The following is a 26,451-nucleotide window of genomic DNA, read 5'->3' as shown; positions in this document are numbered from 1 at the left end:
CTTTTAAGTATTATTGTTTACTTTTCTGTTTTGGGCCGTAGATCTTTTCAGATCCGATATGCTGTACATTTTTTTAACATGGTTTGACCATGTACCTGTGAAGGAAAGTTTTGCTTTTCTCATTCAATTATTGCGACAGCGACATTGTTCGTAGTCACGCGCTATGATGTGGACGGATGTCTGAATTTCGGCCCATCCGAAATCACTACCACGTGCATTTGGTAGACCACTCGACTAGCGTTGGTTGTTCTACTTTTTGCTGTGCTAAACCGAGCTGAGGAGAGCCAACCAGCTCGAAACAGCTGTCCACGGTTGTCGCATTCTGTTGATTCTCGGTTTGGTCTCTATCATGTCGCTGTCGAGTTAAGTTTTCTACGCAGACTAGCCTGCATAACAGGCGCTTATTGAGCCGAGCGGGAAGAGAGAGACGTTAAGCTCGAAGGGCGACTCGCGAGCGCGGAGCACGAGACGAGGGGGAGACAAATATAACTCCCCCTGGTCTCGCGCTCCGCGCTTTCAAGTCGCGCTTCGCGTTCGCGAGTCGCGCTTCACGTTTAATGTCTCTCGCTTCCCGCAGTGGCTCAATAAGCGCCTATTATGCAAGCTGACGCAGCCCGATCAGCTTTGCAGAAATTTGGGTCTTTTTTAAAAGAAAGAGAGTATTCTATCTTGACAATAGTCTATTGTCGCTTTAACAATAGATTATTGTTAGTCCAACAATAGTCTACTGTCATTTTAACAATAGACTACTGTTCAGAAATAATAGGCTATTGTCAAGAAATACTTAGGATACATGTTAACTTAGGAAGGCTTTGTGAATCAAGCCCAAGGTCTCTTTCTTGGCACGCAGATCTAATCCTTGCATATAGAGAGCGATACACTGCACAGAATTCTTCTCAGCCAACAACATTTCTCTGAGCATCATTTGGTGATGTTCTTATACGGGGGTATAACCTTTGCCATCCGAAGCTTTCCCATACAAGTTTCCAAGTGAATGAAAAGTAAACGTACCGCCATCCTAAGTAAAAAAAAATTCACCAGATGAAGCCAGTGGCGTATATGACATAACGAAAATCTGGAAAGTTAAATAAGTTTTTCAGTTTTAACATTAGATGGATCAAGAAGGAGAAGGAGCGACATCATAAGAAATTTCAGAACACACAACGGGGGAGGGGTGGGGGAGGGCGAGGGAGTAAGGCAACAAATGTTGTGACTTTTCCTTTGGTGCACCTGGTGGCTTAACATCGTAGAGAGGTACTGACACGAAAAGACAAAAAATACCACTCGGGTGGTGCTTGATTCGTACGATTTCTCTCAATGTTTATGAAATTATGCATGCTCGGCCAAGTTGGCCAACGAGTTGCAATTGCAATGCGCAAGCTACGCTCGCTTACAGTTCCACATCAACAAGATTTTTACAGCCGTGGTTTTCGAAATTTGGATTTGTTTTACCTTTTTGCCAAGCCTTTACTGTGCATTGTCATTTCCTTTACATTGTTATACCATTCTACCATTTCTTTATCGATTTTTATTGATTATTTTTAGTCAGTTTGAACGGTTTACTGCGGTTATAATTTAGAGAAATCAACAAATTCAAGATGGCGGCTGATTAACCTTCACATATGACGTCATCATTCCATTTTGCGGACGCGATATGAAATGTACCCTACAAGTATCGTCATTGCCATAGCTTAGATAACTGGTTTTGAGATTAGAAAGAGGGGTGGAGTGGGAGTACAAAATGCCCCCCCCCCCCCACCCCTGCAGACTCAAGCCCAGGAACTCCAGAAAAGATCTGTTGAGGTAATCCTTAACTATGCATGATCAGCCAAATAAAACCGGGTATGTGGCTGTAGATTTCTGTGAAACAGAATGTTCAAGGTTTTGACACTCCATATATATTAAGTCACAGGTGTGTAGAACTGGCTATAGAAGGTTTCAATGGGGTGAAGGAATTTACAGTTCACGACTAATATTTTGGCTTTTCTACGGCTTACGGTTAATTTTTCTTCCTTTACGATTAACGGACATCTGAAAAAAAAGTCGTTTGCCTTACTGAAAGTTCAGAATTATTTTTAAGGTCTATAGGTCTCTAACGACTTTTCCCAGATGTAAAAAGGCTGAAATAGGGTACATCAGCCACTAGAAAAGATACAAAATGTCCTAATAAGCGATCTTAACAAATGAAAATTGTGGTTAGCAATTTTAATAAGATTAACTTTTTCTCCGACTTACAGTGAAAATGTTCCTTTTTTTACGCCTAACGACTAAAATGTTTGGTCATTTTACGACTAACGATTAACCCCATTGAGACAGACGTTATACGGTGTTACTTTTTATTTCATTGTCGTGACCACGCAAAGTGCTAGTACTTTCCTGCCGTGGTTTTCCTTTTTTTAAGCTTTATTTTTATAGTTCCGTCTTATTTTCATATGAAAAGCTTTTGCACTTAGCCTCTCTTTCATAATGAGGTTCACAGCAAGTCGGAAATGGCCTATTTGCAAATTTTAGCAATCTTGATATCGAAACTGTTTTTACAAAGTTACCTTCATTAAATGAGGCAAGTCTGACCAAAACGCGTAGTTCGGAAAAGCTTTCCTTCCCTCCATATGTCTGCCATATTTGTTAATCAAAGTTCCAAAAATGATGTAGGCGACAGAGAGACAACAAAACCTGGAATAGAAAAGACAATATTAGACGAGATACAGCCATTCAACAGCACGTGTTTTATCGGGTTTAAAACCACTCGGCTTCACCTGCTTTTACCCCCGATAAAAGACGTGCTGCGAGTTTTTTGAACGGCTTCAAAAACATTCCTGGAAAAGCGTGTGTCAATAGAGTTCAAAACAATTATGTTTTTGTAAACGTTGGAAATTAGCATACGAGAAAAACACCGCATACTAATGAGGAGTGTTTTATCAGCTGATAAAACACCGCATACTAATAAGGAGGAGGTTTATCGATATGAAGTGATCTTAGGTCAATGGGCTTATGAATTATTAATGTCTTTTTGAACTCTGGGTGAAAGAATTAATAAATAAGCAAAAACTGCAGTTATGTAAGCATCTTAAGCAGCTGCGAAGAGAAAGCCTGAAAACAATTCAGGCTTGAACGGGATTCGAGCCCATGACATCTGAGAAGGGCTCTCCTAAATTAGCTATCGAAGCATCGGTACCTGAATCGCAGAGGTCATAGGTTCGAATTCCGTTCTTTTCGCCACTGCTTAAGTTGCGTACATAACTGCAATGTTCTCTCAATTATGAAATATGTTCACTCAGTATTCATACGTTATGATTAGTTTGCTTCCTAAACTCAATCCAGAGCTTTGGGATTCGGCACTATCGCCAGAGCTGCTATCCTTGGAAGGTGCAGTCTCGGAAGGTGAAGACGGCTCAGGAGCCGGCGTAGGCGGCGCAGGCGGAGACTTCGGGCAAGCATGATAGGAATGCAAAACAGTATCCTGAAGAAAAAAAAAAGGAAAAAGTGAATGAAGATCAGGGTGGTGAAGAGACAAACATTTGAAAACGATCTTGCAGCCTCTTTGAGGCTCAGTTCTTCACCTCTGAGAATTGGTGGGGAGAACGCTATTAAGTAGTTTGTTTCATATATTTAGATATATTTTCATGTATGTTTCATATATTTACTTTCATTAAGTAGTACTGATAAGTATTCACAACTTCTGACGAGGTTTTAAATAATGGGATTATTAAAAAGTGGATCATTGTTTAACACAATTCCATGGTATATACTGAACCATTATTCCATGCCCAAATAATAGCGACCATTAAATAGTGTTGTGGTTGTTCTTGCAAAGCGAAATCAGCAAGATCTAACAATATTTCTGATTGTTTTTAATAAAAAAACTATTCCACTCACGCTCGTTGGATATGATTATGATTATAGCAAACTCGCTGCTGACGCGCCTCATTGGCTATCTACCATCTCATATCCAACGCACGCCCGTGGAATAATCGTTAAATAGAAAATAGCGTGCTGTCTGACTCCATCTATCTGAGGATAATTTGGAGACTTCCAACATTTCTCTGGTTGACTTCAATAGTCACATAAAAATGATTTCGTAAGCGGAGCACGTGAGACACTCATCGGTATTATTCAGTGTCAACACTAGATTTTCTCCGAATCTTGTTGGTTTAAAATGATCAGGTAACGCGATAGTGTTCATCCGCGGAGAAACGCAATCAGCGCATAGTGTCCGATCTGGAAAGAATCTCGCATTTATTCTATTCTTCCAATTTATTAACAAACAGGCGGCTTTCATATACTTTTATCCCCAACGCTGTTCTTTCGAATTTTTCTTTTGAACTTAGTTGTGAGCATTAAATCTCAGAAACGTTTGTACTGAAAAATTCAGTGGTAAACAACAACAACAACATCAATAACAAACAAACAAACAACGACAAAACAATAGAGTGTTTCTGGAGTCGAGGCTATCGATCGGTCTTATAAATGCCCCTTTGAAATGTGATTTTCCTTAAACTAGCATATTTGACCTCGATCTGAGTTTGCCTCTCGCGCTTATTTTTGTTTTAGGAAAATCAAATTTCCAAGGGGCATTTATCAGGCCGATAGTCATTCAAGAAAAACACTCTATTAATAAAACATGACGTGTATATTAAAACTGCCGATGAAGCCAATAGTTTTTTAAGATATCTTTGGAACGAAAACTTCCAAGGATTCCCCCCCCCCTCTGGAAGAAGCTACTGATTTGTGGAGAAGCGGTGTCTTTTTCAAGTTCACAACATATCCAAGAGGATATTATTCGAGAAAGGGGCTCTCTCATCCGTAGAAGCCCGTTTCGCGCTCGAGCGTAGATAAAGAAGCGACTGGAGACAGTGAAATAACAAGGGGCGAGAAAGACGAAAATGAAGTAAAAGGGGGCGCGGGGAACGACGCTCCTTTTTTCATGGAGTAGCCTCTGCAGAGCAGAAAGGAGACGAGGCATGTTAATGAAGAAATGTTTTTAGTGTGTAGGTGAAAAACTAGACCATCAGAACTGCTGTCATTAGTTACACTAAAATCTACTCAGAGGACTTACATAAGCAGTGGACGGGAACTTTTGAACGCTCATCGTTTCAACTCTTCCCTCCAGTGATTCATCGCATTTTAATGTGACAGTTAAACTGTAAAAAAACAACAAAAGGAAGAAACAAACAGAACAAATTGGATGAAGTTTTTAATTAGTATGGGAGGCACTTCCTGCCTCTTTTCGCGAGTGTATCCTTGTTGAACAATAGTGCAGATTATAGAAGGATTTGTACAGGGTAATACAACAAACATGGCTTAGCTTGTCTGCGTGTGAATGCATCATTCCTGTGCACCGTTTGGTGTAGCTCCGCACGCAATCTTTCCCCCTCAAGATTGGCTGACAAGCCAAAAGAGCATCTGCAAGGCATGCAAGGGAGGCTATGTTTGGTGTGACGATATTGTTGTTTCAAAAGACTCGCTTCATCACTCGGCGGGAATGGCTCAATACACCGCGCATTCCAAAAACTGTTACCTGTTATGTGCCGAAACGTATCTTGCAACATTGTGAAAAGTAGAAGAATAGTCGGCTTTTCCAGGACAAATTGTACTCAATATTTTCTTTTGCGAGTACTGGTGGTGATGGACTAAGGAGGGGGGGGGGGGGGGGGGTGGGGGAATGGTTGTTGGGCGGCAAGTCTGTACGCGCAATTTCTTCTACAATGATTTTGACTATGCTGTGGTGTTGCAAAATCTTAGAGGAAAAAACTGCCTCGTGTAACAACACCTGACCATGCCATACCTAGCGCCATCAACAACCAGATAATGGTTTCTTTAACCTGTCGTGAACAACCTTTGTCACCGAATCGTTCAAACCTACCTCCAACTTTTCATGGTATATTTCAAAGCACACTGTCCAGAGGTCAACACGCAAGTGGCTGTGTCTTGTTTAGCAATGGCGTAGTAGTAATAAACCCTTGTTTGAACGCAAGCCTGTTGCAAATGCAATATGTTAATAGTGCCGGTCGATCATTTCAAGACTTCAATATCTGCTTCCCTCTCCAGGAAATAAGCCAAAAAGCCGTTCCAGTGACTCACCCTCGGCTAAAGTCCACAAATCAGTTGATAATATTATTAAAACTGTGTAGCGTCTTGTTCATCTGATGCAAAACATTTTGGTATATTGTAACGCTATTAAGTTCGGTTGGTATTCACCGACGTTTCGGCAGTGCTGCCTTCTTCAGGGGAGTGGCATGTTGAAAGTTCGTTATTTGCCGTCATATGCAAATAATTCAAACTGTGAGCGCGTGCCAAGATGTACGCGCGATTTTTTCGCAACCACCATTAAAGGCTTACAGACGGGCAAAAACCCTCAAGGATCTGTTAGTCCACAGCAGTCTTCCTTCAGACAACCCACCGCACCAGCCGGACACTTTTGCCTGTAGGCGGACCATCTGCCGTACCTGCCCTCACATCACTGAGTCCACCTCAATTCCAGCACCAGGAGGACACATAAAGATCACAGGGCATTTCACGCGTATTTCAGAAAACATCATATACCGTATCTCTTGCCGGAAATTCTTCAAAGCAGTCTACATTGAGGAGACGGGACGCAGATTAGCTGACCGATTCAGGGAACACCGCCTAGATGTGCTACACAATAAGGGAGATCTGCCTGTGGCGCAGCATTTTAATGGCCCCAGTCATTCCCTAGAGGACATGCGTGTTGTGGTAGTGAAAGGGGGACTCGCACAGAGGGATCTCAGACAGCGCGAGGAAATGAGATTCACTTTTAAATTTAGAACAGTCGCCCCTCTCGGAATCAACCGCGACTTCTCATTTTTATGATCACGCGCCCAAACATCTTGGCACGCGCTCACAGTTTGAATTATTTGCATATGACGGCAAATAACGAACTTTCAACATGCCACCCTGAAGAATGCAGCACTGCCGAAACGTCGGTGAATATCAAACGAACTTAATAGCGTTACAATATACCAAAACCTTTTGCATCTAAAGTCCACAAAAGCCTAGCCTCTTATCGTTGATAAATTTTCAGTTTCAATCAATCATCACTCACTTCATAACCGAAGGCTTCATAACGATTCTATCGATTGAAGTATGTTTTTTGGTTATTCAAAGTAATACTAAAATATGTGACACCGCCCCTTTAACATCAATAAACGAACTTAGTTTGAAGAATTGGATAACATATTTTAGTCCCATGGTAGTAAACGTGGATAAAGTCAACATCTACTTATAACCTTTTTTCAGTAGTGTGGTGTAGTGTAATTTTCATTGCACGAAGGGGGTGGAGGAGACGGGGTGGGGAGGGGTAGTTGGTGATGCTTATTTCAGGGAGGCTAGCGTATCTCCTGTCTCGTACACTTATGAATAGGATTAAAATGTTTCCGCGAGATACAAAGTTTATGGTGATAAGTTTGTCTGTTTTAGAGTCGAATTTGAGTCTTTTTAGACTCTTTTTCAATATAAATACGACCAATTGCACTGCATTTTACACTACGCAGATTGCCCATTCGTTAATCTACTGAAAATTATTAGAACTTACGGCGACATCACGACATTTGCCTTGACTCTTGCTGACCGTATAAGGATAACAAGGATTCCAGCTGAATGACTTATAGCTTCGATAATTGGATGGAATGTCTGCAAACCTGAATTGATAAAACCTTGGTTACAAAGTTAGAAATCATCATTTTTTTTAAACCTGAGAATTTGTCTTTTGAATCTCATGACGGCGGCTAATTTTAAAAATACGTTATTAATTCGGTTTTCTCCCCCCGAGGTTATTCAGAAACGTTTCACCTTTGACCCTTTAACCCCTAATATTAAAGAACAAATTCTTCTGTCTTGTCCTCATACTTTTCTTATAAAAGTACTGGGGAGAAGATATTAAAATATCAAGAAAATTCAACTTGGGAGACCATATCTTTAATTGGCATGAACTCAGGGGTACAATAAGGAAGGAAGACAGTACACAGTATACAGAGATGTTTGTCCCATGAACCTATTTTAATGGCCTTAGGTCCTACGAGTCTCCTGTAGCTCAGTGGTAGAGTATCCGAACTAGTAACCAGAAAGTCTTAGGTTCGACTCCTGATAGGAGCACTCGGATTTTTTTTCCGAGCATGCCTGTGTCAATTACTGAATAATACATCATTCTCATTTATTCACCAGGCTTAAAACATTCCATCACATTTATTAAAATAAGCATTGATATTATGAGAAGAAAGTTAATGCTGATCACAAAGTCTGGTGGCCTTAGCAAAATGATGAAACCGCAAACCATACTTTCTTACAGACCAGGCCCTAGTTGTTCAAAGAGCGGATAACTTTATCCACTAGAAGAAAGACTGTCACTGGCTGCCCGACGTGAGTGTGAAGACAATAGAGTGTTTTCATTCACGTGACTACCGGCCATATTGGTTTACTAAAACAAAAGAAAGTATTTGCATAAAAATAGGGTTCAAATCCCAGAGGTTTAGTTTGGGACACCAACATGGCCGCCATTTCTTTGTTTTGGGACGCCAACATGGCCGCCGTGACGTCATATGAAAACAGTCTATAGCCCATTTTACAGTTGTGTGCTTAGTGGGCTGCAAGGCTGATACTACGTGAAAGAGTTGACTTTGCGAGACAACAACCCGACAGAAACCGACAAAACAGGGCTGCAACCGTGGACAGCTGTTTCGTTCTTATTGGAACTCGTCAGCACGGTGTAGCAGTTCTATATGAAACCAGCGACAGAGCCAGCTCAAATAAAATGCAACAAAACCCATGTCCTATCAAGTTTCGTACTTTGAACCCGCCCGCTCCCCGAATCACGCGTTGCCACACCACGTGCCTCAGGGAGAAAGCAGACAAAGCATCGAATTCCTGTCTCGCAAAGTCAACTGAATGTAGATGGCCAAAACCATCTTAACATTGAAACGCATGGACAAAACCATGCTTAAAAGGCACAGCATATCGGATCTTGAATTGGAAGCGAAATTGGGGGTGCCCTTGTTTTGATACAAACCTCATTGTTATTCGTATGTTTACGCAAGAACAGAATGATCTACATATGAAAAGCAGTTCTTCTTCAATGCCGTCGTCTGGGTCACGGTCTCCAGAAAAACTCTACATCTTGACGAGATAGTAAATAGTCATTGCTCCGTCCACTCCTGGAGTGTTTACATAAAGATGGGCCTATAGGCGGAAAGAAGGGGTAGGGGCGGGAGGGGCTTAACACCGGAATAAAATTTTTGCTATTTGTAAGCTATTTTTGGTCTATAGGCCATCTATGGCCTATGGGGGGGGGGGGGGGGGAATTACGGTAGCTGTTTGAGCAAAACAAAACAAAATAAATCAATAAAGGAATAAATAAATAAATAAATAAATAAATAAATAAATAAATAAATAAATGAATGAATGAATGAATAAATAAATAAATAAATAAATAAACAAATAAATAAATAAAAAACAGACAAATAAATTATCAACAAATAAATAGCAGCTGTTTGCAGGTTAGCTACTTACAGCCTACCAGCAATCAATAGTTTGATTGGCTAGGGGTATTAAATATCATCATCTACTTATGTTAAGGGTGTACAAATATGACTTGTCAGTACTTCATTTTATCATATTGTCTAGGGTTAGTGAACATTTATTTCTCTGGGGGGGGAACCTAAGTCTTACAAGCCCCATGGTTTTTATTAGCTTCCCTCACCTCTTCTTTTTCTATCTCTTGTACTTTAATCACTATAACTTTATAATCATTTGTAACCATTGTAAATCATTGTAATGATTGTAATTTATTAATCATTGTAACTTGTATGTGGCAAATAAACTAAATAAAATAAAACATGAAAAAAGATAAAATAAAATAAAATGAAATGAAATAAAACAAAGTAAAATGAAATAAAATGAAATAAGAAAAGAGTCGGTGTTTCAACCAACTCCGGTTGTTAAACAAAGTGCCGACCAGTTTTCACATACTTCATTTTAAAAAACTTGAAACTTTTTTTTAGTAAATCATAGAATAAAATAGTAAACTTAAAGGTTGACTCAACAAAGCGAAAACATTATTTTTATATAATATTATAATGGACTTTTCTTATAGGAATGATCCCTCCAGTATAAATCACGCGTACGGCATATGACAATTAACGTTCTGAAACTCATTAATAATTCATAAAGAGAAAACCAAGCAAATCATAAATTGTAAAGTTTTGCTTTGACTTTACCTAAGAATTTTTTATGGGTTTAGAGGCTGTATTATACACTAGAAACGCTAAGTGATATACTTCTTCAATTCTGCAGAAGAGGAGAAAAAGAAAATAAAGTATCATTTGAAGGTTTACTTTATCTTCCAGTCCGGAATCAAATTTTAATTTTAAATTTAAAAAAAAGCTTCACTGATCACGCTTAGATTCATTTTTCGAAGTTTAACTCCCTACGGTACGGTTACACACTAAACTAAACACTTGATTGTTCAGTCCATAACATCACGTTTTCAGAAGTAGTCTTTTCTAGCTATTGGCTATTGTTGGATCACGCTATGTATGACGTCATTCGGGTCATTCGACGGATGAAGAGAAGTATTTCGAAAAGGTTTTTTTTCTGTCAATACTGTATGAAACTGTTTTTCTTGCCCAATTTCTTTTCAACAAGAAGAGAGTAAAATATTCATGAGGCATTGCAGATGTTGCATGCACAACAAAATTTCGCCTTAACGCTTAACAAGTCATTGTAGATTAATCCAATAAAATCTGTTTTCTCCTTCAAGCTTTGAAGTCTGAGCAAGATTAAAACTTCACAATTGTCCTGAAGTAAAAAGAAATAGGAAAACTTGTTATCCGAATCGCATAAGGCAGGGCATTCAACGATTCATTTCGTTGCTGTTGGGAAGGCCTTAATCGTTTTTAAAGAAAACTATAGTTTTCCAGTTTGGTAAATAATTAGCTCAATATTTCGTAAAACTCGGAAAACAATTCCTTTCATCGTCAGAGGAAAATTGGACAATGACATTCTATTTTTTCGTAGAGCCATCAGGTTGGAAATAACTTTTATGAAGACTGAATGAGTTTAAAACATGTCAAAACATGTTTTGGATGAAACTTCATCCACCTTCAGTACAGGTAACAGAAACCGCTAGTGGGTGTGATATAAATACAGAAGGATACAACATAGCTTATTAAAACGTGAAAAATATAAAGTACAGTCGACTCCCGATAACTCGAACCCTCGCTAACTCGAACCTCGCGCTTACTCGAACCAATTTTCCTTTCCTTTCAGGTCATTTTCTATATAATTTTACCCTCGATAACTCGAACTTCCGATAACTAGAACCTTTTTTAATTTCCCTTGAAGGTTCGAGTTATCGGGAGTCGACTGTATATAACTAATTACAGCGTGACAAGAAAAGTAAAAACTGATATAGCTAATCAGTACGGTGTGACGATAATAAAGGAATGGAACAGAAAAAATACACTGAGTCGGACAAACAAACCAAATAGCTGGATGCATTGCATATTCATTGGGAAAAACCCACACTCAACAGTCAAAGTTTTCAGGTAAATCTTTCACTGGTTATTTAGTTTTGTTAATGTCTACACAGATATACCATTGGAAAGGCCCAACCAAATGACTGAGCTCACAGGAGACAAGTTTGTTCAACCGTTGGCTTCTTTTGATAAGGTATGTTTATGTAGATGTTTCAGTTGCAATGGTTTGTTTAGATTCTCACATGATTTGCTTACCGCGGTCGGTCGCCACTTTCGGCAAGTCCCCAGAGACTAATTTCCCCTTCATCTGTTGAACAACTACACACGTCGATTCTCTCACACTTCTTGTAAGCTAAAACGAGTTTTAGCAAAATACACACCCAAACAGATCGGAGCATAAGGACAGTCATCCCAGCCGCCATTTCTCATGAAAACTACTAAACCGGTGAAGTGGCATGTGAACCGGAACTGACTCGATCTCTCATCTCGTGATCGCCATTTTGTCTGCCACGAGATTTACTGACAAGGAACGAACGTAGCCGTGCTGGACTGGGGTGTATCGAGCCGTAAACATGTTCACAAGTATTTTATATCGCCGTTCATTAGATTTCTAGGAAAATGAAAAAAAAAAATGAAAAAAAAAACAAAATGCAGAAAATAAGCACTAATGTAATGTAATGACATTTATACTCGCGTGGATTTTAATTTTGTTGGGCCTGGTTCACACTATAGCGACATATTACATGACATAGCAAGATGAACAGTTAAAATATGAACAGACACGACAAAACGACATATCCGGGCACACAATGGAGAGATTAGTTTACGGCAAACGGCAGAAATGGCCACATGACGATGTCAGCCTATATTTGCCGCTTGCTGTTTTCAGTTCTCAGTAAAATTGAGTAGTCTTGCGTTAGCATCAAAAGTCAGAATTATTTTTGCATTATTCTTGTCGGGAAAGAAGTACTGATGTGCGTGACGTAGAATATTAACTTGGAAATTTCATGAACAATGTCACGAAATAGTAACGCGAGCAATACTTTAAAAATTGGTGAGCAAAGCAGATTGCACAATTGTACTCCGGCAAAGTCCGAAGTTAATACACTGCATGACAGCGATGTAACTGCACGCGTAGTATTAAGCTAAATAAGGAAGAGAAACGCGTGTAATTGTGTAATTGAAATTAAATTTAGTAGAATTACAATAGTGTAGTCTTGGGATTATATGGTGCTCGTGATTGTAGTAAAAATACTTGTTGCGCAAATCTTAGAAAATCTTAGTACAATTGTAATGTAAAATCAGGTCGATTAAGAACGAATTGTGAACGGAACTGTGCATCGCGAATATTGTAGATTGGATCAGAGATTGTCAGATTGTAAATGTAAAATAAATCTTCAGAAAAGGAAAGAATTATAGTCGTCTTCAGTTTGTGAACCGGCAAGTGCGGAGTTCATGAAAGATTCCGCGACACTTGGTCCTTCGAGCCGGATTGGAAATGACCGCGGAGGTTGGAAAAAAGAAAAAGCGACGAGGAGGGCATCGATTATACCTTGCAGGAATCCTCCCAGGAGTAGACGCCAGTCTTGAACATTACATCGTGGAAAGGAAGGCCGAGCTGGCGAAATGGAAACACACGCTAAACGAGCAGCTTGAAAAGATAGCGCCCCTCGATTTACAGATCCTGGCCTTGATGGGAGACGACGAAAAGGTGACAGAGGATTTAAACCTGACAGAGGATTTAAGCCTGACGCATCATGGCGTTCGGACGCGGCTTCAAGCTCTCCGCAAATTTATGTGTGTTTCTCTGTATTTACATCACTTTGGAGTTCTTCAGGTTCTCAGATGTATATGAGAACACTTTGCTTAACGATAGAGAGACGTATTTTGTTTCCCAGATGAATTGCAGGGCTGAAGTTGCTGGTGCTTCATTTCATCGAAACAAACCGACCCGGAGGCAAGAGTCTAATGGACGACTGAAGAGTGTTATGCTTTGTAAGCTTTTTCATCGTGCCTGTTTTGCTTTGACTCTTATTGCTCTTGCTGGTGACATTGAGATTAATCCCGGCTACCAGACATTTGCTGATATCAAGTCCACTAGAGGTCTCAAGATTGCTCACTTGAATATACGAAGTCTCGCAAACAAAACCGACTCTCTGCGTCTTGAGGGAATTAACAACAAAACTTTTGACGTGCTAACTCTGTCCGAGACTTGGCTGGATTCCTCAACAAGTGATGCTGAAATAAAACTCCCTGGATTTGTGTGCATAAGGTTAGATCGCACTGGCAATAAAGAGGGATATGGCGGAGTTGCTATGTATGTAAGAGAAGATTTGGCGTTTCGTTTGCGGAATGATATCAATACTGGTGGACAGGAATGTTTATGGATTGAGTTAATTCGAGATAAATGTAAGCCAACGTTATTATGTTGCGCTTATAGAGCACCAGATGCCGATCTTCGCACTTTTATTTCGTCTCTGCGAGATAGTATGCCTGCTGTTGATCTTGAAAAATCGGATGTGGTCATTTTAGGAGATCTAAACGCAAACATGATGCCAAATTCAAAATTGCCCAAGAAAGACAAATAACTACTTCTCAACTTCTCGCGCGCTTTTGACTTCACACAGCTGATAAAAGAGCCTACTCGAATATCTGACACCTCACGGACCTTGATTGACCTGATTTTTGTCAATAATGAACATCGCATTGTTAAATCTGGTGTTGTTCCGTTTCCATTGAGCGACCATTACCTGGTGTTTTGCATTCTAAAGGCTGGTGTGCACACAAAAGCACATCCAAGAATGTTTTGAGTATCACTCTTACAAGAATTTCGATGCGAATTCATTTAACGAAGATCTTAGGAATGTTCCTTGGCACGTCGTTGACAATGAAAACAATATCGATGACGCTTTATTAACTTGGAACAAACTGTTTTCAGAAGTTGCAGACGATCATGCACCTGTCAAACGACGACGTGTGAATGGAACACCTCTTCCTTGGATGAATAGCAAAATTAGCGAATCAATGAGAGATCGAGACTGGTATCATCGTAAAGCACGTAAATCAAACTCAGAAAAGCACTGGAACACTTACAGGAAACTGAGGAACAAAGTAAACCGCTTAGTAAAATCTGCTAAGTCGAAATATTACTGTGAAATGATCGAGGAAGCCAGAGGAGATCACGGCAAAACGTGGAAAGCTGTAAACGAAGCTGCAATCGTAATTCATCCTCAGAAAAGGTTCAGTGCATCATTTCCGATGGCATTCAGCACACCACTTCCAAATCCATTGCTGCGGCTTTGAATAGCTTCTTTGCATCCATAGGCAAGCGCCTAGCTGACAAAATAACGACTACCTGGTCGAATTGCAACTTGGTTTTAGAACAACCGTTGTCTCAGTTCCAGTTAACTGAACTAGAGGAATCGTTTGTGCTTCAGCAGCTTACTTCTTTGAAGACAAATAAAGCAATTGGTTTGGACAAAATTAGTGCTAGACTACTCAAGAGCTCTGCTAATACAATCACTCCCTCCATCACTAAGCTGTTGAATCGATCAATTCTTACTGGTAAATTTCCTAAATTGTGGAAATGCTCAAAAATTACAGCCTTGTTTAAATCAGGCGACCGGTCAAATGCATCGAACTATCGACCCATCTCTATTTTACCGACACTCAGTAAAATTCCCGAGAAAGCCGTGCATTCCCAGTTCTACCAGTACTTGGTTATTAACAACCTTCTCACAAGGAAACAGTTTGGATTCAGGCAGGGGGCTCTCTACTGAATCTGCTTTGACATCATTTGCTGATGAAGTCTTATTGAACGTGGAACAAGGTAAACTGTGTGGGGCCGTGTTTTTGGATGTAACCAAGGCTTTCGACACTGTGGACCATCGGATTTTGCTACGCAAGCTTTCCAAAATTGGTTTATGTGAGAACTCGCTTCAGTGGTTCTGCTCTTACATTACTGACAGGAAACGGCGTACATGTTGTGGGAACGAGTTGTCTGATGAATTGCCAGTTACCCATGGGGTCCCTCTGGGAAGTATTCTGGGTCCTCTGCTATTTGTCATCTACATTAACGATTTGCCAAGCGTTCTAGATGCCTGTCAAGCATCACTTTATGCAGATGACACGGTGATCTACTGCTATGGGTCTTCCTCTTAGGAGCTGACTGAAAAGCTCAACCAAGACCTCCTGGCTGTGGCGAAATGGCTGAATGAACATAAGTTAACACTGAATCTGGACAAAACCAAATGCATGCTTATAGGCAGTAACAAGAAGTTACAGAGGAAAATAGCTCTAACTGTTTCAATCTTTGATCATTGTATAAACAATGTTACTTGTTTTAAATATCTTGGAATCTTAATATCGTCGGATTTTTCGTGGACAAATCATGTCGAATACATGGCAGGGAAAGTTAATCAAAGGCTTGGCCTACTTAGACGCATTAAGCATTTGTTACCGTTTAAGGCGCGCATCCTTTTTTATAAAAGCCTTGTTATGCCCTTATTCGAGTATGCTGATTTAGTTTGGGGAGACAAACATAATGTAACTTTAATGTCTAGCTTGCAAGTGCTTCAAAATAAGGCGGCTAAAATAATATTAGATCGACCACTGTATTCCTCTGCGTCTGATGCGTTAACTACACTGAAGTGGTTAACACTAGAAAAAAGGCGCTTCCAGCGCCGATGCGTACATGTATATAAATGTCTTAATGGTCTCACGCATCACGAATTAACATTAGTCACTCAGCAAGAACAGCATAGTTACAACACATGAAATAAAGCAAACCTCAAAATTCCATCCATTAAAAGAAACTGGGGTAAACAAAGAACTGGCTATCATGCTGTAAGTGATTTTAACTCACTGGACAAAACTATACGAGCCTCTGATAATGTAAATATTTTGAAGAGTCAGATTTTTAATTCATTGATTTAAGTTTTGTATTACACATAAGATACATTAGTTTTTAGTAGCATCTTTTAGCATTTTTATTCATTGTAAATTTTTAATTTTTAATTTTCGAGGTCCTTTTTGTAAACCACTTTTTAGTGAAAAAGTTTCCTCATTAAAGATTGTTATTATTATTATTATTATTATTATTATTATTATGATATGGCCAGATATAGACGAGAGCAGCCGTCTTGCGTCGCACATAAAGTGCAAGTTGGCTGCGATCGAAGAACTGTTAACCGTACCGCAAATAGCACAAGTACAAAATGTACCGCAGCACCAGAATTCGCCGCCAATGCAGACAGGACAAGCAAGCCAGCATAAATCCGTCCGAGCGAGACTGCCGAAACTGGAGGTGCGTAAATTTGACAGAAAAGTGCACGAGTGGCAAGAGTTTTGTGACTCGTTTGAGAGCGCCATACATCGAAATGACATTCTAGAAAACGTCGACAAATTTTCGTATCTTTGAGGTTTGCTTGTGGGACCGGCCAGATCGGCGATCGCGGGTTTCGCTTTATCGTCCGCAAACTATCAAGCAGCGGTGGAACTGTTGAACAAACGGTATGGAAAGAAGGAGGCGATCCAGCGAGCGTACGTGAATGAACTTTTGCATGTTCAACCTGTATACAACGAGAGAGACTCGTCGAGACTTTGGAGCTTGTACGATTTCCTGGAGACCAAACACAGAGCCTTGCAAGCACTTGGAGTAGACGAGACCACTTATTCCACGGTAGTTGTACCATCTGTCCTGGAAATGTTGCCGCAGACGCTGCGTTTGACCATTACGCGAGGTAAAGATCATCATCAGTGGAACTTGAGAGACTTGCTGGAAGGCCTGGAACAAGAAGTAGAATACGAGAAGAGTACAATGACAGCGCACGTCAAAGGAACTCGGCTGGAGACTTCCAGAGAAAAACCAATGAAGCCACACTGTATGCAGGAAACACACGGAAAGCGGCGAAAGAAACGAACTGTGCCTTCTGTTTAGGAGAGCATCCACACGAAGACTGCAGAAAGGTCCAGGACGTCGAGGAGCGTAAGCAATTATTGTTTAAATACGGTAGACGTTGTAAATGTTTAAGAAAGGGACATTTATCCAAAGATTGTACTGATCGTAGCGTAACGTGTAGGCATTGTAATTTTAAACATCATTCGGCGATTTCAATCGCCTCCCAAGGGAATTTAAGAAGGACAGAAATCGGAACCCAAGGGGCCCAGGGTGGTGCAGAACTAGTGGGAAATAGTATGCACGTCAGGACCGGGAACAGTGTAGCCTTACAAACGGCCCAGGCCCATTTAGCAGGGAAGGATCGCGCTAGAATTATAGTGCTTTTTGATTCGGCTAGTCATAAGTCCTTTGTCACTTCCCGCGGGGTAGAATCGTTCGGATTGCTATCTGTTAGAAGGGAATGGTTGACCGTTAACACCTTTGGCCAAAGGGTTACTGGATCAAACCTGCGGGATGTAGTTGAAATAGATTTGACCCCAGTGGGTGGGGGGAAGGTTATGCGCATCGAAGCTTTTGTTGCTCCCGAAATTTCGCGCGTGCAGAACGAACATCTGGAAATTGCGCGTAAGGACTACCCGCATTTGGCGCAAATATGGCTGTTCGACGTTTGCAAGGGAAGCGAACAGTTAGAGATAGATGTATTGGTAGGGGCAGACTATTTGTGGATTTTTCAGACAGACAAGATAGCCCGGGGGGAGGTAGACGAGCCAGTCACAGTACAGACAGAGTTAGGATGGGTTCTCTCCGGACCCTTGAAATTTAGACAGCCAGCAGATAGACCGCAGGAAGTTAACGTAAATTTTGTTGGCAGAGACAGTGTATCATTAGCAAGTTTATAAGGGAATGTCCAAAGGTTGTGGGACTTAGAAACCCTAGGAATTAAAGAGAGTGATGGAGTGTATGAAGAGTTTGTAGACAGTATTGCCTTCAACGGTAATAGGTATTCACTTAAGTTCCCCTGGAAGGAAGGTCAGGGTAGTTTGCCAAGCAATTACGAGTTGAGTTTGTCGCTCATGAAGAGTCAGATTAGGAAGCTTAGAAAGGAACCAGACGTTTTGCAGGAGTACGACTCAGTTATAAAGGAACAGTTAGATCAGGAGTGATAGAGAAGGTCGCACAGTTAGAAGAGACAAATAGGGGTCACTATATTCCCCATTTAGCAGTCATACGCAGAGAGGCGAACACCACGAAACTGAGAGTTGTGTATGACGCGTCGGCATAGGCAGGAAAGGGGGGTGTATGACGCGTCGGCATAGGTAGGAAAGGGGGGACATCTCTGAACGATTGCCTGCACAAGGGACCTTCCCTCAACCCTTTATTGTTTAACATCCTGGTTAGATTCAGAGAGAAGAGAGTGGCGTTGATAGGGGACATAGAAAAGGCGTTTCTTAACATTGAGGTAGACAGTGCAGACAGAGATTATCTTAGATTTTTGTGGTTACAAAACGTGCGCGATCCTTGTAGTCGAATCGCAGTGTACCGCTTTTGCCGTGTTGTGTTCGGTTTAAATGCGTCTCCGTTTCTGTTAAACGCGACGCTGAGACCTGAGACACCACATTTCGAAGTTTAAGGACGAAGACCCAGAATTTGTGCGAAAGATGATCGAAGGTTTCTACGTTGGCGACTTGGTAATGGGCGATAGCAACACGAGCGACACGTACACACTGTACGAGAAATCCAAATAGAGGATGGCCAGTGGGGGTTTGAAATTGAGAAAGTGGATGACGAATGACAAAGTGTTGAGAGAACGCATTGCGCAGATTGAGAGTAACGCAACGGAAAGCGCGATCGTGACCAGCGAAGAAGAGAGCTACGCAGAGTTCATCCTAGGTTCGGGGCAGGCTAGCAAGAGTTCTCCAAAGGTCTTGGGGCTTCCGTGGGATTGTGAGAAAGATGTTATTCAGTTTAGTTTTGAGAAGCTTGCAAGCAAAGCGCTAGACATGCACCCGACCTAGCGAAGTTTGTTAAAAGTCTGCTTGCAAGCATTTTTGACCCCCTGGGAATCATTAGCCCCATCATTGTGTGCATGAAAATATTGTTTCAAGACTTGCGTTGTGAAAATTTCGACTGAGATGGTAGACTCGAGGGGAAAGTCAAGAAGAAATGGGACGAATGGATTGAAGACTTATCCAAAATAAGGGGTATTACGATCAGTAGGTGTATTTGGGACCATCCAAAACAAGAGGTGCTTGATTGTTACTTGCATGGGTTCGGCGATGCTAGTAACAAAGCTTACTGCGCTGTTGTGTACTTGGTATACAACACGCCAGTAGGGGTTTCCGTTTATCATTTGGAATAATAAGGAAATATTAATCGACAACAAACCAGTTTACTATGGACAATATTTCAGATCTGGCATTATCGCTGTGAATGATCTTCACTTCGATGAAGACAACTTAACTTCTTTCAATAGGATCGCTAAAGAAGTAGATGGAAATAATTTCTTAACGTGGACAGCGGACTGCGCAATTCAGAACCACCCAATTTGAGACAACTACACTCCAGCTCTACCGAAGATTGTCTCTCTACTGCGAAGCCATCCTTTAAATACCCCAAGTGCGTATTCTATTTAACCATAACTGGTGCCAAGGCTTGTCTTCCCAATAATAGTATCAACTTGAAACGTGAATTTGATCTCGCGTTATATATATTGTAGGCATTGCGGCATTGTAAGTCTGCAAGTACCGTTGTATTATATGTGCTTTGTCAATAAATATATTCATTAGAAAAAAAGATTTAGTTGGAGATAGTGGTGAATTACGATAGTGCGGTTCTTCTACAGTTTGAGAACGATATCAGTGATAAGTTAAGTCTTCTCTCAGTTTTTCTAGAAAAATCACTTTTGCCTTGAATTTGTGACCTGTACTCTTCAAACTTTATTCTGATGGAGGAAAAAAATGTCATTATAATTGTCCAACGTCGTTGGTTGTTGTCACACAGTCAGCATCATTATCACAGTCGTTCGAGATAAGAAGCTCAAATTTAGAATTTTGGTTTTGGGAAATCAAAGATTTCTTACCAACTTATTACTGCACACTAAGGGTGCATTCTTTTGGAGCTATTCTAGCTATTCTTATTCCGATTTAGGAACAACAGAATACACGGAATTTCAATTTCGAAAAGAACGCTCCTAAAATCTGGTAACGGAATACCCTTGGCGGAGATGACCTGAGAGCTACTATGTCAGCGCGCGAGCGGATTTCCCGCCCAAACTTTCCCAAAAGAACGCGTATTCTGTCTATTCCGAGTAAACGGTATTCTTTTCATTCTGTTAATTGTGCTATCGGGAGCAGAATGAACAGAATGCTATTCTGTTCATTTCGAAAACGGAATAGCTCCCAAAAGAACACAAATACCGTCTATCCCATCTATTAAGCGGCCACTTTCCAAAGTCCTGAATTATTTGTCAGAAAGTGATGTATTCGATACCTCTGTGTAACGGCCACCTCCATTAAGCGGCCACAGCCACCTTTTTGCTGTTGCAAGTTTACTATTTATTTTTTTTTTACCTCTATTAAGCGGCCAGCAAATGATCTTTTTAAGCGAAATGGTGACATAATATGAAGGTGAAATATTTTGAGCTAAAATGTTTACAGACTGCTGATGCCAAAAAAGCCTACGAAACTTGATTTGATGTTTTGTGACATAAATTTGCATATTTTTCTGTACATACTCAGCACTGAAAAGTACTCTACTTATCAACTACATGCTCTCTTTGTTACGTTAGAGCTAGAACTTTGCACGGTTTTGAAATGCGCAAATACAGGGCACTTAATTAATGTTTTGCTTAAATGATTTTTGCATTTATCTTCACATATGTTCCCTTTTCAACAAGCGGTTTCCCCGAGAGGCAATAAAATTATGCTAACGGCCATTTCTACCAAATTTATATTTTACCTCTATTAAGTAGCCAGTTTTTAGTCCCCAAGGAGGCCGCTTAATAGAGGTTCGACTGTAGTCCCAAAAGAACGCGCCCTTAGATAATTAAAAAAAGTAAACGATAGACGATTCTTAGTTCATTGAAAAGCATTAAAGAGATATAATCTATTTTAACATTTCCTTCAAGAAGGGTTCATGCTTTCTGTTTGTCTTTGGCGGGGTATGCATGTTTCCTTATGAATATTCCTATTTCTTGCCAGTCGTCCAGCACGCGTCCGTCCGTCCTCTTGTTGTTTTCTAAGGAACCACTCGTTAGAATTTCGTAGTAGTTCTCTAGAAGCGTAACTCGCCTACAATCAAAAACCAAAATCTAACAGAGGATATCTTCAAAAAACATTAATGTGCAAATTAAACCAACATTTACAGGAAGTCTATCTGTTAAAATTACATGAAAGCAGCGTCACTTTGTCAGTATTTTGTGAGTTTTTCTGGATACAAAAAATGGAAAAAAATCTAACGAGTGCATTTTCTAAGAATTAAGGAAAACCATTATGTGTGGACGGTTAATAGCTTGCTGCGTTGCCATAGCAACAGCACCCTGCTCAACAAGAAGTTTTAAAATTTATTCCTTCTTAGTTAATCTTGCACGCCATGCTAACTCGGTTACTCAGAAGTACGTGTTTTAAAAAAAATGTTTACTAACACCTGTATACTGGAAAACTGTGTTCGGCCACCTTAAAGAACGTTTGAACAATCTTCTACATACTTGAAATTTGAGTGTCGCAAAATTTTAACGTGATAAACAATCTTGATAGCGATATGGAACTGACGCTACCTTTAGCGGTAGCAGGTCAGTTATTGAACATTAATCATCAAGTTGTACACGGTAAATAACTCGGTATGGACACAGCTGAGCAATTCTGTCAACTCAGTCGCCGCCGGCAATGCGATATCAGCATATTTATTGGTTAGTACTTGGTTACTTGCGTACATCGAGTGCGTTTCATCATCTCCAAATCTTATATAATATTTAAGCTTTATCTTACATGTAATTACACTCGATTGAGGAAAACTTTGTTCCGTGCAAAGTGTAAATCGTAAACGATACGACCTGATGAACTTCAGGTGAGGTGTCTCAAAAAATTAGTATGCGCTTGTTTGGCCTTTTTTGCTCTGTCCGTGAGAAATATGTAAAAACTGCACGTGCTTTTAATATTTCTGAATGTAAATAAGCTCATAGGCCAATGCTCACTGAATGCTGCCAGAAAGCTGTTGGGTCTAATCTTTCACGGTTAATGCATTTAACCAGACAACGGTTTTTTCAATCGAGTGATTTAACACCAAATCGCTTTCAATGAATGCAATAACATGAGCCAGTGAATTAATCTATAGTTGGTGACTTTAACTTAAATTTTTTCAATAAGTAGAACAGTTGATTTAAGCAAACAAATGAATTCTCAAGTAGTTGCCAAATTTTCTCAGCTGTCTGAAAAGTAAATTTTAATTATTACTGCGCACGAAATGTGGTAAAGTAGATGTAAAATATACAGTGCAAAGGCGATCTCTGTCATTCAGTGCAAGGAACATAACAACCATTTACTGACACTTTCTTCAGACTGATCAAATCTTGGTAAGTTAAGAATTTCGCTGTTTTATGTTGTGTTCATAAAATATTCTCGCGAGTTTGTTTTTGCCTTTTTCTATCGGAATTCCACCAACACAATCGACCAACAGAAATAAGCCCTTTCACTCATCACTTCTATAGTCAACACCCAGTCCAAGCCGTGGCATCGACCAGAGACACCCAACAAGAATATTTAAGCAAAATAACTTAAAATGTTGTCTCCTGTGTTCCCAAGTCGTTTTGTGTCCTTTTAAAGACATTTGTGAGTAAGTTAACACAGATTAATCTGTTCCGGATGCTTAAGGTGAAAATTTAAGCTGGTTTCTCAGCTGGTTTTTGCTTTACGAAAATGCTAGCTGACCTTATTCGCATTTTGAAAGAGATATTTGCCCCTATGAAAACGAAACGAACTGTTTAAACCGTCTTACGAAATTTTGAGCTGAAATTTTACTGAAAAATATTTCGGCTTTTTTTAAAATCTAGGTGATCTGGTTATCCAAACAGATATCCATTGAAATGAACCGTCGTGTGCCCCTGTCGGTCTTTAACTTGGCTGGACAAAAGTTCTAACTAAATTTCAAATGAGCGTTAATAGTTCTGTAGGAACTTTTTATCGTGCTGTACAAATTAATTCTATGCTCTGAGTTCGTAGCTCAAACAAAAGCTGTTTAAAATTACTTTCCTGAGGCACTTTTCCATCCTTTACATTAGTAGAACACATTTTTCAAGCCGCGGATCAGACTCTGATCACGATTCCAGCGAAAACTATTGAGCAGTGTTTCATTGGCCTCTTATTCTGTTTTATTACACTGTACCAGGTGATCCTAGCTTTTGAGTTTTCGTGTAAAGACCTCGTTTTCCTGTGGTACCTTCTGCTTTTTATATACATTTTTTATTCGGAGCATTCTTGTTAAGTAATCGTTTTTGGTGCAATCTGTGTCAACACTCACCCCTAATTTTGGCACTTAGTTCTGCATTCAGTCTTCGATCCGTTTTATCACTTTACATCTACGATTAGTTACTTGGAGGTTTCATTTGAATTTCAACCCCACGCCATATTCTGTCGTACAAAAAAGCACAAGACTGTCTCATTCAGCTGCTTTAGTAAATCACAGTAGATATTTTTGAAAGTGAAATCTTCCAGTTCTAGATCTAACTAATTTAAAAGCTTTTGTAGGGAAAATTGTTTACAAGACTCAGTGAAAATATCAAAAACTTATCCCTCGATTTTGAAAAAAAAATATATATGTATATGCTATCTGGTTGAATATTCGCTGTTCAAAAAAATATTTTTTTTTATTAAAATATTATTATTTTATTTAAAAAGTTTATGGAAATTACTCTACGCTCGATTTGTTTGTTTTTTTGTTTTTCATATTTATTTAACACTTTCCCTTCTTTCCCCTTTAAAACCTACGGCGATTTCACTCGAAAATGTCTTTCATTTTTCATTTCTTCCTCACGTTTTTAAAAACGTGTCTTAAAACAGAAACACGAGCTGTAGGAACAGATGCCAAGCGCGGGAAATGCGTAGAAGCACGTCCTGACGATAGGTTTTGGTTTGGTTTCTTGTTGGTGGAGAACATGGCGCGAATTTTACTGACCAATCACAGTGTGCAATGTATAGCCAAACCAAACTCGAAATATCTTTCGACACTCGACTGAAAATTGCTTTGAGTAAAGAGCAATTTTGATTTCCTTTATTTATAGTTTAGTTAACTAAAGATACACTTTTGGACTGATACCGTGTTCACTGATTTTGTTCTCTTCAGTTTCAGGTCGCTTTCTACTTCTGAAGACTAAGGGCAAACATGAAGCGTTTTTTTTGTCTGTTGGCTGTTGCCTTTATTTGCTTGACCAATTCCAGTCATGGCCAGGTAAATCGTTTCCAGTGTTTTAATAACCGTAAGTAACAGAAACCATGATGGTCTCTTAAAAATACTAATAACTTACTTATATTGTGCAGTCTAGTGGGCAATAAAAATGTCATCCTTGTTTCCAGGTCAATGTTAAAGTCAAGTTTCAGGGATTTTAAACGAGAAAGTTTTAAATTAAAACAATAAAGAAACAAAAACAGAAATTCGACCTTTTGTTTCAATATCCTAGTCGAGTGTTGCTATAAAAATATCGATTAAAATTATAAACCATACCAAGTCTCGATATTTTAAACAACGATTATCTCGAAGATTCGGACGCTACTTAGTTCTCATTATCATTTGTCATACATTGTTAGATTGACGTAGAAGATCTCCTCCTAAGAGTAAAGGTAAGAAAGCGCTAGAAAACATAAGTGTCTTACAGTTGTTGTAATTTTTTGCTATGAAAAAGGGCCCGAAGTAGAAGATGAACTTTGAACCATTCCAAATTTATTATTTTGCCCCCACACTCCAAAGAACCTGAGCAAAGTCGTTGTTGTTTTGGCACAAAATAGAACAACCCTACTAAATGTAGGAATAGCGTGCTCAGCCAATCAGGAGTGAGTAATTTTGTCCTCGGTGAAAAGAAAATTACGAAAAAAAATTCCCCTCTGTTTCGGCCAATAAGCATTCAGTAATTTTTTCCCTCTATGTTATAAATGATAGTGAGTTAACACTGAGTTGGCTATAATCATCGCACATCCAAGAAGCGCGAATTTTTTTGGGTAACAACCAATATACCCTTTTTTTATAAGAATTTTATTTTTTCAACCTACTTTTCAGTGTTTGGATATCTGATGAAACACACCTTCTCGTGTTTGATATATTACTTCTCAAACTCATTAATAATTCATCAAGAGAAAACAAAGAAAATCACTATCCTGACCGTGGTTTGGATATGTGATCCTAATTACCATAAAATTTTGCCAACTTTAGCCTTGAATTTCTCCAAGAATTATTGATCATTTGAGAAGCCATATCAAACACTTGAAAGTGTGTTTCATCAGATATCCACACACCTCGAAGTCGTTTAAAAAAACTCGGCTGCGCCTCGTTTTTCAACCTACTTTTCAGTGTTTGGATATCTGATCAAACACACTTTCTCGTGTTTGATATATTACTTAATAACTTTCATTATTTCAGGCCCTGGAAAACAGAGTTGATAAGGCAAACGTGCAGTGCGACGACCACCATACTCGTATGGACGCGGCATCGGACAAACCAATTATGTTCCTCGACAGGCAAAATGTCAACTGCCCAGAGTCCTATTTCTTGGCCCAATTCAGGCTCGGGAGGGAAGGAAACTGGGATTCAGCCGGAGTTAATTATAATTATCGATGCTGCAGGTTTGTTCTGTGAAGTACCGAGCCTGTATGAAATGCAGTTGGTAGAAGCTCAATTGAAGTGAAGGCTCTGAAAGTAGTTCCATTGAGAACATTAGGAAAATTAAACTAACATGAAATATGACTAACCGAATCGGAACGTAACTACCACGTTTATGGTAATTGTATAACAAATATAAACTTTAAAAGCACTTCCATATCATGTAGAAAATAAAAGTATATCCAACTGCAATGCCTTCAA

At 39.7% G+C, this 26,451-nt stretch overlaps 3 protein-coding genes and 2 pseudogenes across 8 annotated transcripts in view; 4 read left to right on the top strand and 1 right to left on the bottom strand.

Annotated features, from left to right (window-relative positions):
- The window catches only part of LOC146455474 (uncharacterized), a 41,357-nt gene extending 29,392 nt beyond the window's left edge, over positions 1-11,965 (bottom strand). Inside the window, exons 1-7 of one of the 3 annotated variants that reach the window (XM_085094133.1) lie at positions 11,745-11,947; positions 7,553-7,658; positions 5,864-5,976; positions 5,057-5,141; positions 3,288-3,460; positions 2,547-2,673; positions 1-1,018 (exon numbers count right to left, since the gene is read on the bottom strand). The exon at positions 1-1,018 is cut by the window's left edge and continues 244 nt beyond it. In XM_085094133.1, coding sequence (XP_084950259.1) covers positions 938-1,018; positions 2,547-2,673; positions 3,288-3,460; positions 5,057-5,141; positions 5,864-5,976; positions 7,553-7,658; positions 11,745-11,911 — 852 coding nt within the window. In that variant the 5' untranslated portion in view covers positions 11,912-11,947 and the 3' untranslated portion in view covers positions 1-937. Of the gene's footprint in view, positions 1,019-2,546; positions 2,674-3,287; positions 3,461-5,056; positions 5,142-5,863; positions 5,977-7,552; positions 7,659-11,744 lie in introns of all 3 variants that reach the window. The other 2 variants (XM_085094129.1, XM_085094131.1) reach the window with 2 other exon arrangements.
- The window catches only part of LOC146455471 (uncharacterized), a 25,535-nt pseudogene extending 8,108 nt beyond the window's left edge, over positions 1-17,427 (top strand). The window contains exons 2-3 of the transcript XR_014859019.1: positions 12,254-13,234; positions 16,616-17,427. The product of XR_014859019.1 is annotated as an uncharacterized LOC146455471 (transcript). The remainder of the gene's footprint in view (positions 1-12,253; positions 13,235-16,615) is intronic.
- LOC146455470 (uncharacterized) lies at positions 11,426-26,451 on the top strand. Of its 3 annotated transcripts, none has more exons than XM_085094167.1 (4): positions 11,426-11,558; positions 24,724-24,828; positions 25,185-25,217; positions 26,011-26,451. In XM_085094167.1, exons 2-4 carry the CDS (start codon positions 24,763-24,765, stop codon positions 26,224-26,226), a joined length of 315 nt encoding a protein of 104 aa, XP_084950293.1. In that variant the 5' UTR covers positions 11,426-11,558; positions 24,724-24,762; the 3' UTR covers positions 26,227-26,451. The 3 variants fall into 3 exon arrangements, with proteins under 3 accessions (XP_084950293.1, XP_084950292.1, XP_084950291.1); XM_085094166.1 differs by having other exon boundaries at positions 11,552-11,682; XM_085094165.1 differs by lacking the exon at positions 11,426-11,558 and adding an exon at positions 22,837-22,957.
- On the top strand, positions 13,242-14,540 carry LOC146455473 (uncharacterized). The gene has a single exon (XM_085094136.1). The coding sequence runs from the start codon at positions 13,247-13,249 to the stop codon at positions 14,075-14,077; it is 831 nt and encodes a 276-aa protein (XP_084950262.1). The 5' UTR covers positions 13,242-13,246; the 3' UTR covers positions 14,078-14,540.
- On the top strand, positions 15,332-16,598 carry LOC146455472 (uncharacterized; annotated as a pseudogene).

This window comes from Pavona decussata, unplaced genomic scaffold (assembly GCF_977016875.1).
Source record: "Pavona decussata unplaced genomic scaffold, jaPavDecu1.1 SCAFFOLD_273, whole genome shotgun sequence".
Taxonomy (NCBI): Eukaryota; Metazoa; Cnidaria; class Anthozoa; order Scleractinia; family Agariciidae; genus Pavona; species Pavona decussata.
This window is presented reverse-complemented; position numbering and strand designations above follow the sequence as displayed.

What these genes read in the sequence shown, in the direction of transcription:
- LOC146455473 (XM_085094136.1), top strand. Translation starts at nt 13,247, where the DNA reads ATGGCGTTCGGACGCGGCTTCAAGCTCTCCGCAAATTTATGTGTGTTT.
- LOC146455470 (XM_085094167.1), top strand. Translation starts at nt 24,763, where the DNA reads ATGAAGCGTTTTTTTTGTCTGTTGGCTGTTGCCTTTATTTGCTTGACC. An exon ending in CCAATTCCAGTCATGGCCAG is followed by an intron (nt 24,829 to 25,184) that starts GTAAATCGTTTC and finishes ATACATTGTTAG; the next exon opens with ATTGACGTAGAAGATCTCCT. An exon ending in ATCTCCTCCTAAGAGTAAAG is followed by an intron (nt 25,218 to 26,010) that starts GTAAGAAAGCGC and finishes TCATTATTTCAG; the next exon opens with GCCCTGGAAAACAGAGTTGA.